This window comes from Apodemus sylvaticus, chromosome X (genome assembly GCF_947179515.1).
Source record: "Apodemus sylvaticus chromosome X, mApoSyl1.1, whole genome shotgun sequence".
NCBI classification, from domain to species: domain Eukaryota; kingdom Metazoa; phylum Chordata; class Mammalia; order Rodentia; family Muridae; genus Apodemus; species Apodemus sylvaticus.
In genome coordinates, this window is record NC_067495.1 from 137,081,682 (window position 1) to 137,102,704 (window position 21,023).

A 21,023-nucleotide genomic window follows, 5' to 3' on the forward strand; every position below is an offset into this window, starting at 1 on the left:
TGTAAATACCAGCTCTAAAGAGTCCCAGTGCTCTCCTTCTGGCCTCCATGGACAATACGTATACACATGCACACACACTAACTGACAGACATAATTACACACACATATAAATAAAATCTTATAAAAATATATTACTAAGTTAAAAAATACATTAGGCATTTTGATAAAGTTCTAAATAAGGAACCAAATGTTTTAGGTAAACTTGCACATAAATGTATTTAACTGTTTTTTTGAGATGATGTCCCAGAATGTAGCCCAAAATGACCTCAAATTTACCATGTGACCTAGGCTAACACTAAACTCAAATCTCTCCTGCTTTATCCTGAGTACTGAGATTATGGGGTCTCTATCAGCATACCTTCCTTAAAACAAGTACTTGTTTGTAAAGAATTAATTATAAAAGCTGAAAGTACACCTTTATTTCCAGCACTTGGGAGGCAGAGGCAGGCAAATATCTGAGTTCAAGGCCAGCCTGGTCTATATGTAGCTGGAGCTACAGAGAAACCCTGTCTGGAAAAATAAAATCTGAAAGCTTTCTGACAACATTGAGATAGATGAGGTATGATAGTAGCATTATCGGTAAATAACATTGTAATTTTTTTTTTTGAGTCAGGGGTTCTCTATGTAGCCCTGGCTACCCAGGAACTCATTCTGTAGACTAGTCTGGCCTCAATATCAGAAATCAGCCTGCCTCTGCCTCCCAAGTGCTAGAATCAAAGGTGTGGGCCACATTGCCCGGTAACATTGTAATTTCTTAAGTTAGGCAATTAATATTTAAATATTCATTATGCATTTCATCTACTCTATATATACCAAATATTACAGTTTTAAAAAGATAATATCAGGAGCTGAAGAAATGGTCCAGTAGTTAAGAGCAGTGGCTGTTCTTCCAGAGGATTCCAGTTCAATTCCCAGCACACATGGCAGCTCTCAATCTACAGCCCAGAGGATCCAACATCCTCTTGTGGTATCTGTGGGAACTGCACACATGTGATACACAGGCATACATACAGGCAAAATACTCATAAACATAAATTAAAAATAAAGGCTAAATAACCTTAAAGACTCTATCTTTAAAATTGAATTGATTTTCTCTAGGTTTATACTGGGTAGTTTGTGTACCATTAAAAAATATGCCTTGTCCCTTACCTGAAAAAACTTGTGTAATACTAGGTACATATTAGAAACTAAACAGACACTTGCTAATGCAATGAAAATTTTATAATTAGATCAAATTATTAATTCAAAACTTGGATACTAAAAGTCAATTATATCTTTCAATTTGATTACATTTGATTTTTTTTGATTACACTGCCTCATTAGTATCTTTGAAAAGTAACCCATCCAAAATAATACAAGAATATTTAATTACACTCCTTTACAACTATTCTAATAATTTTTCAACAAGGTCAATCATATAACCTAGTTTCACAAATAACAATGACTTTTTAGAAAACAATTACTTACTTTTACTTTATGTGCATTGTTGTTTTGCCTGCATGTGTATCTGTATGAAGGTGCTGGATTCTCCTGGAACTAGAGTTTCAGTCAGTTGTGAGCTATATGGATTCTGGGAACTGAACCTGGTTCCTCTGGAAGAGTAGCCAATACTCTTCACTGCTGAGCCATCTCTCCAGCCCGAACAGCAACTTTTTAAATAGAATGTATTTACAGAATCTAGTTCATGAAGTGAGAGTCTTGCTTATGGTGGTGATCATTTTGTATGTATTACACCACAATAATCATGGAATCCAATTTGCCAATAAATCATTGGTTCTCAAGTACATATATCAACCATCTATTTACTTTCTACTGTCTATTTAAACCTACTGTTACCTACTTAACCTAGCAGTTGCTACTCTTCTAGCCAATCCAAGAACTGCCTCTCTCTAACCACCATTTTGCAGCTGACTAACTATGAACAGAGAAATGAGTATCTCTTTGGAAATAATTGCAGTAGTCTTGCTCTCTAGAAAGCCTGCCCACATTATTCTAGCAGCAAAACAGTCTTTTCCATTAGTTTTGTTTGCTAAGCAAGTAATATAAGAGGACTGAGTTTAATACTACAAATGAGAAGTAATGGAGGCATTTCCAATCATTCAGGGCAGGGTAAAACTGAAAAAAGTATAACTATTAAAAGCCCATGAACAATATTTTCTAAAAATTGTCAATTTTCTCAAACAAAGTGCAAACTCATTACTTCTGGTGGAAAACCTGAAATTTGGTGCAGAGTGTATAATCAAAGAGAAATCAAGATTTGAATATTTTAAGCAGGAACAGGTGAAGAAGTCAAAAACCAGTAAAAACAACCTGCTTCTAGACTGTCAAATTCAAAGAATTAGAAAACTGAGAAAGGATTTTAAGATATAAATCACAGAGGAGCTCTTATCAATCTCAGATGAAGGAACTGAGGACACAGGTGAAACAGCTGAGCCTGAAATTCCTTATCTCTGAATCTCACATTTCTCAACTCCCATCCATTATATCAAGATTTGCTAATAAAAACCATAAAGGAAGAGAAAATGAGGAGCTAAGAGGTTGCATTAGTCAATAATGCACTTAACAGTTATGTTAGTAAACTTTATGCTTTATGTTGTTAACTGCTATTAAAAATAAACATCATTTAAGCTAGTTGTGGTTGTGAGTACTTGGGAGGGAGAAGCAACAATATCGGGAGTTCAAGGCCAACCTGAGCTACATTTAAGATGCCATCTCAAAACATAAAATAAATGCAAGACAAATATACACACCTAGAATCCTCACATTTTAAGGATAGAGGAAAAGAAATTACCACAACTCTAAGGTCAACTTTCTACATACTAACCTCCAAGTCAGCTAGAAAAACAGTGACATGTTGTCTCAAAAAAAAAAAAAAAAAAAAAAGACCCAAGTTATTTGAAAAGAACTGTGAGAAAAAAAAATTTGGCAGTTGCTAAAAAATTAAAACACAGAATTACAGTATGACCTAGAAATTCCATTCCTATATACTCATCAGAATTGAAAACATGCCAATACAAATACAAATAAATACAAAGAATTAAGTAGAAATAAGTTAAATAAGTTAGAAATAAGTTAAATAAGTTAGCTGACGAATAGGCACATAAAATGTGGTATATTCATATGAGGGAATATTATTCAGCCTTAAAAGAATAAAGTACTAAGCTCAACTTCAAATCGATCAAGGACCTCCAAATAAAACCTGACACACTGAAACTAATAGAAAAGAAACTGGGGAAAACTCTTGAGGACATGGGCACAGGGGAAAAGTTCCTGAGTAGACCACCAATAGCTTATGCTCTAAGATCAAGAATTGACAAAAGGGACCTCTCATAAAATTACAGAGTTTCTGTAAGGCAAAGGACACTGTTAAAAGGACAAAACAGCAACCAACAAACTGGGAAAAGATCTTCACCAACCCTACATTCAATCGATACAGGGCTAATATCCAATATATACAAGGAACTCAAGAAGTTAGACCCCAGGGAACCAAATAACCCTATTAAAAAGTGGGATACAGAGCTAAACAAAGAATTTTCACCTGAAGAACTTCGGGTGGCGGAGAAGCATCTTAAAAAATGTTGAACATCATTAGTCATTAGGGAAATGCAAATCAAAACAACCCTGAGATTTCACCTCATACCAGTCAGAATGGCTAAGGTCAAAAACTCAGGAGACAGCAGGTGTTGGTGAGGATGTAGAGAAAGAGAAACACTCCTCCACTGCTGGGGGGATTGCAAGAAGGTACAACCACTCTGGAAATCAGTCTGGTGCTTCCTCAGAAAACTGAATGTGACACTTCCAGAGGACCCTGCTATACCTCTCCTGGGCATATACCCAAAGATTCTCCGGTATGTAATAAGGACACATGCTCCACTGTGTTCATAGCAGCCCTATTTATAATAGCCAGAAGCTGGAAAGAACCCAGATGTCCCTCAATGTAGGAATGGATACAGAAAATGTGGTATATTTACACAATGGAATACTACTCAGCAATTAAAAACAATGAATTCATGAAATTTTTAGGCAAATGGTTGGAACTGGAAAATATCATCCCAATCACAAAAGAATACACATGGAATGCAATCATTGATAAGTGGATATTAATCAGCCCAGAAGCTCTGAATACCCAAGACACAAGTAGCATAGCAAATGATTCCCATGAAGAAGTAAGGAGAGGGCCCTGATCCTGGAAAGGCCTGATCCAGCATTGTAGGGGAGTACCAGGACAGAGAAAAAGGAGGGAGGTGATTGGAGTATGGGTGTAGAGAAGGCTTATGAGACATATGGGGAGGGGGGAACTGGGAAAGGGGAAAGCGTTTTGGAATGTAAACAAAGAATTTAGAAAAAAGAAAAAAGAAAAAAAGAGAAAAAAGAATAAAGTACTGATATATAATACACAATGTAATTGGACATAGAAAATATACTAAAGAAAAAATTTACAACAGAGCACACATTAGGGTCTCATTATAGAAGCTGGGCTTGCTCAAACATGCTAACCTCCTTCTTCAGCCTGCTGAGTGCTAGGATTACAAGTATCCATACAAAACTCGGTTCTATCATTTCAATTACGTGAAATGTCTGGATTTGGAAAATCTGGTAGAAAAAAAGTAAATTGGGAAGTAGCAGAGGTTGTTGTGGGAAGAGAATTGGGAGTAACAGCTGATAACCAGAGTTCAGTTTTGAAGTGGTGGAAATGGACTGCAATTAGATGGTCGTATAATATTTTGACTATACTAAAACCCACTTAAATGGTGAATTTATATATTCCACCATTCCAAATGCTGAATTTTTATATCTCTATCTCAATTTTTACAAGGAAATGAGAAATGCAAGGAACAATGAGAACAATTCCAGCAAATTCAGGAAGCAGTGTAAAGTCACTGAAGGCCTTGAAGTATTTATTTGTAAAATTTGCCTCTGGTGTTTGCAGAGGATGACTGAAGAGTACAGAAATGGGTAAGACCATCTATTGCAGTGGTCCAGAAAAATGAGAGCACTAACTTAGACATGGATGGTATTGGTCATAAAAAGAGAAATGAGCAGCTATTAAAAGTACCTTCAGATATAGAAACTATTGGATTTGCTGATAGTGAGTAACTGACGAGGATGAAAAGGAAGGGAGAGGCTAAGAGGCAGTCAGGAAAGTGCTTGCCATCCGAGCATGAGAATTTCACTTTGATTCCCAGCACCCCAGAGAAAGTCAGGTGCAGTAGCACATTCTAGTAATCTCAGTGCTAAGGAAGTTGGGGCAGGTGGATCCCTAGAGCTCACTAGCCAGCCACCCAACCTACCAGCCTAATGTGCTTGGTGCACCCTAGGGCCCAGTGAGAGAACCTGACTCTAAAAAACATGGATGGCTCCTAAGGAATAATATTTCTGATCTTCAAATACACCTGCACACATATGAGTAGCACCCCTCATACACACATACATACATACACACACACACACACACACAGACACAGAGATATACAGAAAAATCCACCAGTTGTGTACAGTGATATATTGGTTATTTTTTTTAAAAAAAATTACAATTCATGCTCTACTCTTAGAATACTGAATACCTATTCATAGCCATGTTACCTAATGGACTTGAAATAGAGATGTTAAAGAATATGCTCTTAAACAAAGCTCTGACTCCCAGTTTTGTTTTGTTTTTAAATTAATGACTACCAGCGCTAAAGAGATGGCTCAGCAATCAAGAGAGCCTGTTGCTCTTCCAGAGGACCAGGGTTCAATTCCCAGCACCTACGTGGTAGCTCATAACCATCTGTAACTCCTGGAATCCAACACCCTCTTCTGCCCTCCAAGGGCACCTGGCATGCACATATGCACACGCACATGCACACACACAATACCCATACACATAAAACAAAAATATATAAATAAATAAATTAGAATAAATGACCACCAGCACCCAAGATAATAAATCACTACCCTAGACCTATGAAGTTTCTGAAGGTATCTATCCATTACTTAAGCCACACAACTTAAGTATACTATCACAGAGTTTTATATGAAGTAGTGGTTTATTGCCTCAAATGTTAATTTCATTCCAGTCCCCATTATACTGTTCCAAGTCAGAAGAGTAGTGCACTGGAGTCATAGATTTCAGAAACAAGTTTATGGGAAACTATATACAGTTATAGAAACCTAAAGCTGCCTGATGTCCAGTTTTATCATTACTTTGTATAAACTATAAATTTTATCATAGGAAACAAAGCACTGAAAAACAAGGTTGTATACTTCCTGCTATGTTATGGACTAGATGTTGGTGACCCTCCCCTCCCAAATTCATATGCTGAAGTCTAGTTCTCATTTTGATATTATAAAGAGATTTTGGGGAGATTGATTAGGTGAACTGTATAGAACTACGAGAAATTGATAAGTATTGTTCACCTAAAGTGAAGAGCCAATGGCTCTTGCCAAGTGTCTACTTCATACAGTACTCTAGAGGCCAAAGCCAGGCATAATGATGCATGTCCATGATTCCCAACCCTGAGAAGGTGGAGGCAGGGGATTCAGGAGTTTGAGATCAGTCTGGGCTATATGTATCCCTGACTCAATTAGTCAGTTATCAATTAGATACTGGTGACCTATTGGCTTCATGTGAAGATTGATCTTGCATGTATATCTTCTACTCAAAAACAAAGCTTGTACCTTATAATCTTCTATAACCCTTAACAGGACATGAGTATTCAAGTAAAAGTTTATGTCTCATATAATATTTTCAGAAAAGAAGTCCAAGCTAGTAGGCACAGTGGCACATACCTATAGTCCTAGTTACTTAAAAATCTTGATCAGCCCCTCCCTACCTTTGTGCCCCCCCTCTCTGTTGCTCTCTGTCTCTCTGTATGTGTGTGTGTGTGTGTGTGTGTGTGTGTGAGAGAGAGAGAGAGAGAGAGAGAGAGAGGACAGAGGTATCAACCTTCAAATCTTAGCCTCACATTGTTCAATGCAAGGACTTCCGGCTTTGGTGAGTAGACTTCTAGAAATTCTCCTGTCTCAGCCTCTAATCTCCCAGTGTGGTGGGGTGCCGCACTGAGAATGTGGACTGTTTGTTTGTTTTATTTGAGACAACATTCCTCTGTATAGTCCTAGCTATCCTGGAACTTGGTTTGTAGACCAGGCTTGCCTACAACTCAGAGATCTGCCTGCCTCCTAAGGGCTGGAATTAAAGGCTTGTGACACACCTGACTGGATGACAAACTCTTGAACTACTGCATCTGACTTGTTTGTGGGTTCTGAGGATCTGAATTCAGGAACTAATCAAGTGCTTTTGTCCACTGAGCAATCTCCCCAGCTTGTTTTCTTTAAAATGAAAGGAAAATGAGCTGAAGTAAATTAAATTGTGCACTATACTACAAACAACTTAATCCACATTGCCACAAAGCAGATTAATTGTGAAGCTTAAAGGACATCCCCACTGCTCACACAACAGGTATACCTTATATAATCTTTTCTAGCCAGCTGTTATTTATTTGTGACAGTTCCCTACTGGCTTCTGCTCCCTGGTGATCTACAGGATTGCCGCAAAATTGTTACTTTTCCTTTTCAACAGTAAATAGCATGAAACTTGAGACTAACCAAAAATATATTTCTGGGGATTTCCTTGATTATTTAACTCAAAACTCAACCTGAAATAAAATAATATTTATAAATATTGCCTTAAATTTATTAGCCCAAGACTATCTTTCTCTCCATATATGTATGTATTCTGTATGTATGTTTATTTATATATGGGGGCTATTACAATAAAAACACTCATTAGTCTAATTGCTATGTGGATTTATACTGCCTAAGAGGATATTTATGTTTACTGCCTATGAACTAAGATATGTATAGAATGAGATGTGAGAAAGGTGCAAATGAATGTTGGAAAAATGGACAAGTATATGGAACATGGAGATCTGAGCAGTTATAGAAGTCCAAATAGAAGCCACGAACTTGGTGATACTCCAGAGAGGAAACCAGCAAGTGTTGAAGCTAACCTGGCAGAAACATCAATACTTCCTGGCTCCCCCACTGGGTGCATCAATTTACTACAGGCGTTGCTCTTCTGCAAGTGACAAAGGGAATGCTGTCAACAATATGAAAAGAAATGACTCATTGGGAAGAATGGTTGTGGAAGCATTGAAAAGTTATGATTTCTGGAAGTGAGGTGCCCAGTTTTTGGAGGAACCGCCAGACTGATTTCCAGAGTGGTTGTACCAATTTGCAACCCCACCAGCAGTGGAGGAGTGTTCCTCTTTCTCCACACCCTCTCCAACACCTGCTGTCTCCTGAATTTTTAATCCTAGCCATTCTGACTGGTGTGAGGTGAAATCTCAGGGTTGTTTTGATTTGCATTTCCCTAATGACTAATGAAGTTGAGCATTTTTTAAGATGCTTCTCTGCCATCCGAAGTTCTTCAGGTGAGAATTCTTTGTTTAACTCTGTACCCCATTTTTTAATAGGGTTGTTTGGTTTTCTGGAGTCTAACTTCTTGAGTTCTTTGAGAAGCTAAAGCAGGAGGATTCAGAGTTTGAGGTCAGCTTGGGCTAACTAACGAGTACAGGTCAATCTGAGCTATAAAGACAACTCTATCTCAAAAACAAACAAAAGTAACACAAAGCTCTGCTAGAGTTAACACTGTAGCTTTAGTCTTCAAAATTGATTTGATGTGTTAGTTGAATTGGAATATGTGTTATCAACTGTACTTAACAAAAAACATACAAATGTACTTAGAATTTTTAAAGCTGAAAATATTACATTAATTACAGTTTTATGAAATACCAAAAAAGGGAATGGTTTAAAGGTTCTCTTCCTGATGAATACAGAAAACAGTTTCAATAAAGGGCAAACTTTTTCTGGCCACTTAGTGAGGTGCATATTTTTTTTTCTCTCATTCAAAGTAATGGTGTAGCATTGTGGTGGTTTGAATATGCTTGGCCCATGGGCACTATAAGGAGGTGTGGCCTGTTGGAATAGGTGTGGCCTTGTTGAAGGAAGTGTGACACTGTGGAGGCAGGCTTTGAGGTCTTCTTTAGTCCTCAAGCTCTACCCAGTGCAGATGAGTTCCTCCTCTTGGCTGCATGCAAGAGACAGTCACCTCCTTGATGTCTTCAGATCAAACTGTCTAAGTCTCAGCTCCTTCTCCAGCACCATGCCTATCTGGATGCTATCTGGCTTCCTGCCATGATGATAATGGACTGAACCTCTGAAACTATAAGGTAGCCCCAATTAAATGTTTTACTTTATGAGTTGCCATGCTCGGGCTGGAGAGATGGCTCAGTTGTTAAGAGTACTGAGTGTTCTTCCAGAGGTCCTGAGTTCAATTCCCAGCAACCACAGGGTGGCTCACAACTATCTGTAATGGGATCCGATGCCTTCTTCTGGTGTGTCTGAAGACAGCTGCAGTGTACTCATATAAATAAAATAAATAAATCTTTTTAAAAAAAGAGTTGTCATGGTCACAGTTGTTGTAGATAGACCTGGTGCTGTTTTTGTGAACCAATCTCCTAATGAATAAATGATCCAATCAATGGGCGAGTAGGCAGAACTTCCTGTGGGAGAGAAGAAGAGGAGAAGCAGGAGGGAGTGCATTCCTTTTGGAGCTGGGACAGAAAAGGGGTAAGATATAGCTAGAGTTTCCTAGCATCATGGCAAATCTGCAAAGATCCTCCATTGGAGGGATCATATTTTAATATGGTTTACAAGATTAGGTTTTAGTAGTTGTGCCCAGAGATTAAGTTATCATTGTCTCTGAACTAAGTTTGTGTTGTGTTTTCCTTCACTCAGCAGCTTGTCTGGGTTCGGAGAGAAGGATGGCAAGGCATGGGTTTGCCAGATGTGCACCACAAATGCCTTGGGAGATTTGAAGCATGGGGCTGGGCCAGTGAGTCTCCAAATCTCCACTACGTGGCCATGGCCGGCCAGGCTGCCTGGGCAGAGTTAGATGCAGGGAGTATGGGAACATGCAAATTCGGTTTGTACATTTTTAATATTTCCCCCAACACACAGTATCTCTTTACAGCAATGAAAGCCAAATTAAGACACACACTATTCACTAAAAAGGATATTATTTTCCTCTGCTATATGATTTTTAAAAAAAAAACTATTCTAAAACACAGAGGTCTCTTAGTGGCTGCTTTTTTAACTGATAATTAGAGTCAGCTTGTGTTATTAATTCAGTTCTAAATAATTCATGAGTACTTACTGAACATCTACAGTTTATCTGTGCTAGTGTAAAATCATTGTCAAGAACACTGTTTTTATTTTTTCAAGAATATATTGGTGAAGAAGACTGGACTAGGAAGATACTGACACATTAATACTTCAAGATAATATGGACTAGAGGTGCCTAAGAAACAAATGATATCTGCTTGAAACAGGTAGACCTTTCCAACCCTCCCATATTCTACTATAAGTATAGGGCATGATATCAATGATAGTCTATACATTAAAAATACAAATTAACATCCTAAACCAGATATTATTAGTTTAACGCCATCCAAAAACTGCATCTTTTATAATCAAGAAGGCAGCCAAACTGGCAATCTATCCATACACTGCAGTAATTGAGGGACTGTCTGCCAATGTGAATAGGGCATCCTGTGCCATATCTGCAGTGCTGAACACTCATTCATCATTAATCTGCAGTAGTATTATCATATGCTGCAGTTCCACTAATATATTTTCTTTATGATCACTGCTGACCTTCACTTACATCAGGAAAGAAAATAAACCTTAAGTGAGCAGAAATACACTTGTGAAGCAGAATCCTCTTTCTTCCAACCAGAGAAAGCATTCTAATTTCAGGGATTTCAAATATCAGAAGTTACCTGTGTTAAAGCATTCCTCATGTACAGGAAACTCAAACATCATCAGGGAAAAAATGTGTGCTTATTTTGCATCTTATATGTCTGCCCTCTTTGAAAGAACTGATCACCCATGGTTGATAAGCAACCAGCCTTGACTTTTTCCACTCAACAAACCAGTATTTGAATTGGCAAATCAAGCTAATTCTTTAAAAATCACAATAACAAAGGATTTCTTCCAGGAGTCACTGGTTATACTGCCCCAAAGAAGGGGTCCAATACTTTCTTGCTTCCGCAGGCACCAGGCACATACATAGAGCACAGACACAGGCAAGATACCCATACCCATAAAAGTAAAATTTAGAAAATACTGGAAAATAGTCTGGAATACACTTTCAATGCCAGGACTCAGGAAAAAGGTAGATCTGTATGATTCAAAAGCCAGTCAGATCCACTACCTGATCTGGAAATGGGCCTAACAGGTGTCTTTTCTACAAGCATTTGGATGGAAGCTCTGGGATAGAAGATTTACACATAAGATTGTTTTACCATCATAAAAATTAAAATACATTTCTACACACACCCCAAAGATTGCAACTGCTTTTCCTGAAGATTCAGGCTCAGTATCTGTAGAGAAGCAAAAACATTCATACACTGAAAAATAAAAATAAATTTAAAAGTGAAAGAAGAAAATTAACAGTAACACAAACAAAATAAACAAATAAACACTTAAAGGCATTTAGGAAACACTCTCAGTTTTGGACTGTTTAAATCAATAAAGAAATACTTCAGGAGAAAAATCTGTTTCTATCTGTATAAGGAGTTATTTCGTGCCAGACATGGAGGAACATGCCTGTAATCTCAGCACTCAGGAGGCCTGGGAATGAAGATTTCAGAACTTTGAGACTAGCCTAGAAGTACATAGTGAATAGGCTAACAAGGGTTTCCTGACAAAACTCAAAGAGAGGAGGGTGGTGAAAGGTGGAGGGAGAAAAGAGACTTACCAATTTATCTTTTTCCCCAAAGTTGCGGTAGACCACTCCTAAATAGAGTTCTCACTTTGCAAAAGGGTCAGCGTAGCAAATGTTTTCAAAAGAACAATTTCCCAAGCATATCAAAGGTATCAAATTGCAACCAAATTTTTATCTGGCATCATAGCCACTGGAAAATAATAAATCATATATTCTATTTTTGGCATTAAGACAAATAGTCAGTATATGGCATTAATAGTAATTATACAACATTAGCTTATTCACGAGGATTAAATATTTTGGGATACTACAAAGTATACAAGTACGGTCATTATGCCATCTATAGCTAAAGCTATAAATACAATAAAGCATCTCAGGATAGGCATCTTGTCTGCATTGCTCACAATATATTCTCCAGAATCTATCACAGTGTCTAGTCAGTAGTAGATGCTTAGTATTTGTTGAGTGAAAGGATACTCCTAATACCATAAAATGACTAAACCACCTTACAAAAGAGAATATTATGGTCAGTATAGCTTCAGCATTTGATGCATATACTATAATTCTTAGATAACAGCTAATTGGTAAATCCTCCACCCCCATGAACCAGAACTCCCCATTCTTTAATCACTCCAAACAATAACAGAGTTTACTATAAATCACTGCTCATATGTAAAGATTATCATCTATGTGAAACATTTGAAGGCTGTATTTTCAACAGTTATTCATTAAACATATACTAAGTACCAAGCATAGTGTTAAAAGCTACCCCCTAATTACTTTCAGTAAAACAGCCTTTCTCTATTGGGGATTCTCCTCCATCTGGGAAAATTTATCACATAGAACATATGCCCAAGCTGGGCGGTGGTGGCACAAGCCTGTAATCCCAGCACTCAGGGAGGCAGAGGCAGGCAGATTTCTGAGTTTGAGGCCAGCCTGGTCTACAGAGTGAGTTCCAGGACAGCAAGTGCTATACAAATTCATAGGTAATGAATGCAATATGGGAAAAAGGTTGCTTTTAGGTAAGGGTTAGTTCAACTGTCAGATCCACAAGTGTCAGAGCAATCTGGTAGATGCCAACATGTATATAATCTGTGTTAAGAGCTATACAAATGCAAAAATATTACAATCCATTCATACAGATTTCAAAACCCAATAGCATAAAAGCTGTATGTTTGACACTCAGTAATATCTGGGCAAGTTCATTAGGTAAATGAAACAGAAAAAAAAAACTGTAACTACCCTTATAATTTTATAAGGAAGCCAGAAACCTTGCTCCTAGAACAAAAATGCAGTTGCCTGAATCACTTTATTGTCTCTATATATACTGTTTTATTAAAGTGCCCTTACTCTGGACAAAAAGTAATAAATTAGCTACTTATTTCCTTAATTTTTATTTTGTATTTTCAGCCTTATTTAAAATTCTCATTCTTCTTGATGCAGCCTAATTTCCCCAGTGTCTTTGTTAAGACAATTTCTTTATAGAACCAGTGCAGTTTGAGTTTTGCACAACACCTTTAAACTTTATTATCGATGATCTAAACTGTCAAATATCCCTCCAACAAATTAAACTGACAGCACCTACTCAACAAAACCATCTAATCTACTTTATTAGGGAATTTTATATGAATCTTTAGCAAGAAATAATTTAATAAACTGAAAGGGAGAAATGACAGACTGTCAATAAGCCTTTAAGCCTATGGATTACAAAACTCAATACAAGACTATAAAATTACTATAATCACTACAAATTTTATTAAAAGATAGGAAGACATCCAAGTCCCTGACCCAGAAATTTAAATTTCAACTAACCCAAATTTCCAATTAAATTTACCTGTGAACCAAAATAATTAAACAGGCAAAACTATTATTATGTGTGTGTTATTTTTATGGAAATGCTGACTAGGAACAAATAGTGCTCTTAAGACATCCCACAGGCCTAACTCCCAAAATGCTGTACTACCAAATCTTAGCTTCTACCTTGAACTGTCAAAACCTAGGCATAGTGGCACTTGAAGGTAATCTCAACATTAGCTAAGGCAGTGGGATGGAGAGAGTTCAAAAGCCAAACTAGACTATCTACAAAAAGAAATAAGTAGCTAGGTTTTGTGACACATGCCTTTGATCCCAGGACTCCAGAGGCAGAAGCTGATAATTCTCTGTAAATTCAAGGCCAAGTTAATCTACAGAGTGAGTGCCAGGATGGCTAGAAGTATATAGAAGATCCTGTCTCAATAACCAAAACCAGGGAGCTGAAGAGATGGCTCAGGGGTTAAGAGCACTGACAGATCTTTCAGAGGTCCTGAGTTCAATTCCCAGCAATCACATGGTGGCTCACAACCATCTAACGGGATCTGATGCCCTCTTCTGGTGCGCCTGAAGACAGCTACAGTGTACTCACATACATAAAATAAGTAATTCTTTAAAAATAAACAAACAAGCAAAACCCCACAAAAAAGGCTGTCAAAAGGAAACACACTGGCAGCTATAGAAAACACCTAGAAAAATCCATCAATACAATCCACTACATAAACAAACTCAAAGAACAAAACCACATGGTCATTTCATTGGATGCTGAAAAAGCATTTGACAAAATTCAGCATCCTTTCATGCTTAAAGTCTTGGAGAGAACAGGAATTCAAGGCCCATACCTAAACATAGTAAAAGCAATATACAGCAAACCGGTAGCCAGCATCAAACTAAACGGAGAGAAACTTGAAGCAATCCCACTGAAATCAGGGACCAGACAAGGCTGCCCCCTTTCTCCTTATCTTTTCAATATTGTACTTGAGGTACTAGCTCGGGCAATTCGACAACATAAGGAGGTCAAAGGGATACAAATTGGAAAGGAGGAAGTCAAACTATCATTATTTGCAGACGACATGATCGTCTACCTAAGTGACCCAAAGAACTCCACTAGAGAGCTCCTACAGCTGATAAACAACTTCAGCAAAGTGGCAGGTTACAAAATCAACTCAAGCAAATCAGTGGCCTTCCTATACTCAAAGGATAAACAGGCTGAGAAAGAAATTAGGGAAATGACCCCCTTCACAATAGCCACAAACAGTATAAAGTATCTTGGGGTGACTCTTACCAAACATGCGAAAGATCTGTATGGCAAGAACTTCAAGACTCTGAAGAAGGAAATGGAAGAAGACCTCAAAAAATGGGAAAACCTCCCATGCTCATGGATCGGTAGAATCAATATAGTTAAAATGGCCATTTTGCCTAAAGCACTATACAGATTCAATGCAATACCCATCAAAATCCCAACTCAATTCTTCACAGAGTTAGAAAGAGCAATTATCAAATTCATCTGGAACAACAAAAAACCCAGGATAGCTAAAACTATTCTCAGCAACAAAAGAAAATCTGGGGGAATCAGTATCCCTGACCTCAAGCAATACTACAGAGCAATAGTGTTAAAAACTGCATGGTATTGGTACAGTGACAGGCAGGAGGATCAATGGAACAGGATTGAAGATCCAGAAATGAACCCACACACCTATGGCCACTTGATCCTCGACAAAGAGGCTGAAAACATCCAATGGAAAAAAGATAGCCTTTTCAACAAATGGTGCTGGTTCAACTGGAGGTCAGCATGCAGAAGAATGCGAATTGATCCATCCTTGTCTCCTTGTACTAAGCTCAAATCCAAATGGATCAAGGACCTCCACATAAAGCCAGACACTCTGAAGCTAATAGAAAAGAAACTGGGGAAGACCCTTGAGGACATCGGTACAGGGAGAAAGTTTCTGAACAGAACACCAATAGCGTATGCTCTAAGAGCAAGAATTGACAAATGGGACCTCATAAGGTTACAGAGTTTCTGTAAGGCAAAGGACACCATCAAGAGGACAGATCGGCAACCAACAAATTGGGAAAAGATCTTCACCAATCCTACATCAGATAGAGGGCTAATATCCAATATATATAAAGAACTCAAGAAGTTAGACTCCAGAAAACCAAACAACCCTATTAAAAAATGGGGTACAGAGTTAAACAAAGAATTCTCACCTGAAGAACTTCGGATGGCGGAGAAGCATCTTAAAAAATGCTCCACTTCATTAGTCATTAGGGAAATGCAAATCAAAACAACCCTAAGATTTCATCTTACACCAGTCAGAATGGCTAAGATTAAAAATTCAGGAGACAGCAGGTGTTGGAGAGGGTGCGGAGAAAGAGGAACACTCCTCCACTGCTGGTGGGGTTGCAAATTGGTACAACCACTCTGGAAAGCAGTCTGGCGGTTCCTCCGAAAACTGGGCACCTCACTTCCAGAAGATCCTGCTATACCACTCCTGGGCATATACCCAGAGGATTCCCCACCATGTAATAAGGATACATGCTCTACTATGTTCATAGCAGCCCTATTTATAATTGCCAGATGCTGGAAAGAACCCAGGTATCCCTCAACAGAAGAGTGGATACAAAAAATGTGGTATATCTACACAATGGAGTACTATTCAGCCATTAGAAACAATGAATTCATGAAATTCTTAGGCAAATGGATGGAGCTAGAGAACATCATACTAAGTGAGGTAACCCAGACTCAAAAGGTGAATCATGGTATGCACTCACTAATAAGTGGTTATTAACCTAGAAAACTGGAATACCCAAAACATAATCCACACATCAAATGAGATACAAGAAGAAAGCAGGAGTGGTCCCTGGTTCTGGAAAGACTCAGTGAAACAGTATTTGGCAAAACCAGAACGGGGAATTGGGAAGGGGTGGGAGGGAGGACAGGGGAAGAGAAGGGGGCTTACGGGACTTTCGGGGAGTGGGGGGGGCTAGAAAAGGGGAAATCATTTGAAATGTAAATAAATTATATCAAATAAAAAAAAAAAAAAAAAAAAAAAAAAAAAAAAAAGAAAACACCTAGAAGCTAGCACTTGGAAGGTGGAAGCAAGCATCAGGAATGAAAGGTCACTGAGTCTAAGGCCACCTGTACTATATGAGTACTACATTCAAGTACTACATGAGACACTGTCTTTTTTTTTTTTAAATTTGTAATTCATCAGAAAGGACAACTATTAGTGGCAAAGATGTAATGGCACTGCTATGTCTTTAGAAAGTACAATTAATCACTATTTCTTTTAGCTCAGAAAATGACATTTTAAAAATGAGTCAACACACATAACTGAGCTATTCAGAAGATGATGTGATTCCTACTAGAGTCTGACCTCCTATACCAGGCTTAAGATATAAAGAACGCCTCATTTTAACATGCCATCAATGACCAGCAACTATCACCAACACTACATAATTTATGTAACATTCAAAGTCAATTTCTGATGCGCATGACTGCCAAAACAGCCTAATTGATTTCAAAAGAATTGATAGCCCTATCTCTAAAATATTAAAACAATAATAAGGATAACACAGAACTTGGACTACATCTACTGGGCTGTGTAAGCCTGAAGGTCTTAGCTAAATCTTTAATTTACAGATCTAGGTATTTAAATGTGTGTACTACTAAAAGAATGCACTCCTTGCAGATGATAATGGCAGAGTTTACCAATCTAAGGGATTTAAAAATTTCCCATCCCATCCCCAAAATTTCAAGTCATTTTTTAGCAGTGAGATTTTGACAGTGTTTGATGGTATATTCAGTGCAATGATTTGCAGTTTAATTCCTTTCTCTACGCCTAGGGCTCAGCCAGAACTCCTAAGAACCTGCTAGCTTATGACACTGGAACAAATTCCTAGGACTCATCACAGTCAGGGTTGTGCAGTAAAATGTGAACAGCTGGACATCTTAGCTGAAACAATGAGGTCAAAGCTCCCTTTAGCATGAGCAAGAGTGAGTCTCTGCAGAAATCTGTGAGAGATGCAAAGTGCCAGCAGGCTGGCACCTCAACAACCGCTGCAAATTCTACTGCATGCCCTAGCTTTGTGGGCCAGCACTGCTTAATTTGTACAGATACAATGCAGATAACTCTTAGCAAAAGAACACCAAATGGGAAGTGCTTTTGAATCAACACCGGTTGTTTAATTCCAAATGTCCAAAGTCTTAAAAAGTGGGATGTCAGCATCCTTATTTTATGAATTTAATATGACCCGGAGACCAGTTAGTTCCTAACATATGAGTGTCATGTGGAAAGAATACCCTTTTGCTAAGCATTACAATTAGCTTTCATGCCACCTTTCCCTTTTTATCACCCCAAACCAACACTTCAAAATCACGAGAACCTATGTGAAACAGAACTAGGAGGCACAATGCTCTTTTACAGTCTCAGGCAAAATGTGAGAACAAATTTTAGTCACTTGTTTCAGCAAAGCATCCAACACAATTTGTTTCTCATGGCTCTCGAGATCCTTGATGTTCACAACCTTTACTGCTCAGTGCCACAGGTAATAATCACCCCCACCTTCGTTTGCATGTTTCTGAGTGAAATAAATATTGGCCAAAACCGTAATAGTATTATTATACTGTTATCCTAAAAGCGGATGCATTAAGTATGATTAAGCAGGGGACATTTGTTGAAGTTTCAGATGTAGGGGGTAAAATGACAGCAAATTGATTTGACCTATGAAAAATATCTCAGCAATAATTTAATTAGAAACGACTCCACAAAGTTACCGAATTGTCAAGTCCTTAAGTCTATCCTAAGACAGAAGGGGAAAGCGTTCAGCATTCTTCCCCATTAACTACAGAAAAAAAAATCAAAATTTTAGGATGAAGGCTTTAACATCCGTGGCAGAAATAAAATCCTATTCCCTGACACCTCTTCTGGAAATTAGGGAAGTTGCTACAAACATCTAGTAAGTAAACTGCTTTACTTTGCTGAGTTCTTAATGTACCCTCTGAGTAAACAGGTTAATCCAAAAAGTCAACAGCGGCCAGAAATCGCTCTCTCCCAACCCCGTGCCACACTCCCTACGGAAATACAATTCCTTTTCTGGGGGGCTTTAGAGGGGTGGAAAAGGTGGCCCGAGGCGCTCAGCTGCCGGAGGATTCCAAGCATGGAGCCTAGGGTGTTCTGAGAGGCTTGAGCTCCAGGCTCTTCAAGTCTGCCACCGCTGCTGGCCCCAGCCCACCGTGCCCACGGCCCTTGCTTTTTCTCTCGCCCTCAAGGTGAGCTCCCAGGATGAGTCCTCAAAGTTTGCCCAGCCTCTGGTCATCTGCCGCCCGCCGGGCGGAACCCAGGCGAGGCTGAACCAGGGCTCAGGGCTCAGCCTGGTTCTCTCAGTCCCCTAGCTCTCCTTTTGGGCCACGGTGACAGGTCTAGGTTTACCTCCACGTGCTCGTGGCAGAGGAAACAAAAGAAAGCTTCCTCCCCGATAATTCAACGCCATCTTCCACTAATTGGCAAACTGAGCCCCCCGCCCCGGGGAGCCCCCCGCCCCGAGTTCCGCGCGTCTGTCACTACAAGGCGATCCCCAGGCTGGAGGCAGAGTTCCTCAGAACCTCAGGGAGCCTAGGCGGAGATGTCCTGGAGCAGGGGTGGGACAAGCGCGAGCCCCACCTGCCTCCCCACCCAGGCCACCCAGAGCGCTGGGTTTCCGTTAAAATGCAGAGGCGGGGGAGGGGGCAGGCGCAACCCACTCCTCCCGTCGCAGGGAGACTGCGAAGGAGTGGCAGGGGCTAGAGAGCCGGCCACCCGAGTGCGCGTGGAGCTGCATCAAGTGAACTCACCAAACGGTTGAGGGTCCTGCGGAACATCGCGTCCAAGGCTGCGGGGTGCCAGGCTGGGCTCCACTGGGCTGTCTGGGAAGGCGCCGTCCACAAAACACACTGCGGCGTGGGCCCGCGGCGCCAAGTGGACAGCTAGCTCGCCTGCCCCGCCGCCAACCCGCCGCCTGCCCTCCTCGCCTCTGCGCGCCCCCGCCCCCCGCCGCCCAACCGCCCGCGCGCTCGCCGCCCCGCCCCGCCCCGCCCCGCCTTCCCCGCGACCCGCCCCCAGCTCTGGCCCGCCTGGCCTGGGGGCGGCGGCCCCGTTGCTCCCCTTATCTGGCCCCAGCACCGCCTGGCGCTCCCGCTGCAGCCCGCCTAGAAGCGAGCCCGGCGCGCGGGGGAGGGATGGCGGACCGGCCGCTCCAGGCTCCCTGTCAGCGCCCGCCTCAGCTACCCCGCACCTCACACTCGTCCTGCCGCTAAGCCCCCGCCCGACTCCCCACTCGCTAGCTTCAGCGGACGCCCGCCCCGGGTGTCCCCGCGCCTCGCCTGCCACGACTCCCTGGGGTCTGTGAGGAGCCACGGTCGCCCTGACCCCGGCCCTAACTCGTCCGTTGCACCGCTTCACTCGAAGTCCCTCCTCGGCCCCGCGCTTTCGCCCAGCACTTCTAGCTGACAAGAGCCTTGGCGCAGCCCGCCTCCAGGCTGCCAGATGCACCCGCTTCCTGCCCCGGCGTGGCACCTCTCTGAGGGAAGGCTCGGGACAAGCCGGGGACTAAGACCCTGGCGCGGGCGGGGCGCGGCAAGGCGCGGGCGGCTGGAGTAGTTACAAAAGCCGCCCCCTCCTAGGCTATGGAAGGAAGAAGCTCCCCTCTCGGGTCCCCGCTAAGCTGTCTTCACCTCCTAGTTTGGGTTTGCTTTGGGGCTTTTAGGTTTGCGTTTTCTTTCCTCAGGCTACCCCACCTAAAGCCCTCTTACTTCCACTTTCTCTAGGAGGTTGTAAAGTCGGGCTTTGTGTCGTTGGTGCTGCGCAGCGGGGCGGGATTTCCCTGCCACCCTCTCCTCGGTCGCCCGCCCTTTTCCATGCTCCCACTGCACCCTGGGAGTTGTAGTCCAATGGTTCTCTGGGGCTGTTACTATGGGCTGGGAGCTCCCCCACACGCCCAACTCGGGTCTGCTCATGGTCTTGAGTAGGAAAGCTGCCCGAGGTTCTCCCTACCAGCTGCCTGTGGAAATCAGAAACACTGGGTAGATTCTTAGTTGTAGGAAAGGGGATGAGAATAAATTACATAAAGCCCCAAATGCTAAAAGACTTTCCCAGAACTCAATTATTTACACCACAAGAAATCTTGCACGCCCTCAACTTGCTAACTTAACAATTGCAGTGTACAAAAGTTTAAAACTTAAAAATGAAAGTTTGGTTAAGTATTCCCTTGAACCTGGACAGTTCTCTCTCTGTACCCACTCTTTTTCCCACCATCTTCTGAGGCTGGACCCTAGGCTGTGAGCTGAGAACTTTCAAATTCTTCTATAAACATGTTAAAGAAGCTACAAACACATGAAACCTCATGTTAGAATGTAATGATTTCTAATGCCAAAGGAAACAAGGGAGAAGTTAAAGTCTTTACAAAG

At 40.7% G+C, this 21,023-nt stretch overlaps 1 protein-coding gene across 4 annotated transcripts in view; it reads right to left on the reverse strand.

Moving 5' to 3' along the window:
• Nucleotides 1-20,428, reverse strand: part of Atp11c (ATPase phospholipid transporting 11C) — a 190,446-nt gene extending 170,018 nt beyond the window's left edge. For 3 of the 4 annotated variants that reach the window (XM_052170731.1, XM_052170730.1, XM_052170732.1), the window contains exon 1: nucleotides 19,413-19,582. In XM_052170731.1, coding sequence (XP_052026691.1) covers nucleotides 19,413-19,439 — 27 coding nt within the window. In that variant the 5' untranslated portion in view covers nucleotides 19,440-19,582. Of the gene's footprint in view, nucleotides 1-19,412; nucleotides 19,583-20,369 lie in introns of those variants that run through there. The other variant, XM_052170729.1, reaches the window with a different exon arrangement.
• Between the last annotated feature and the right edge of the window lie 595 nt (nucleotides 20,429-21,023).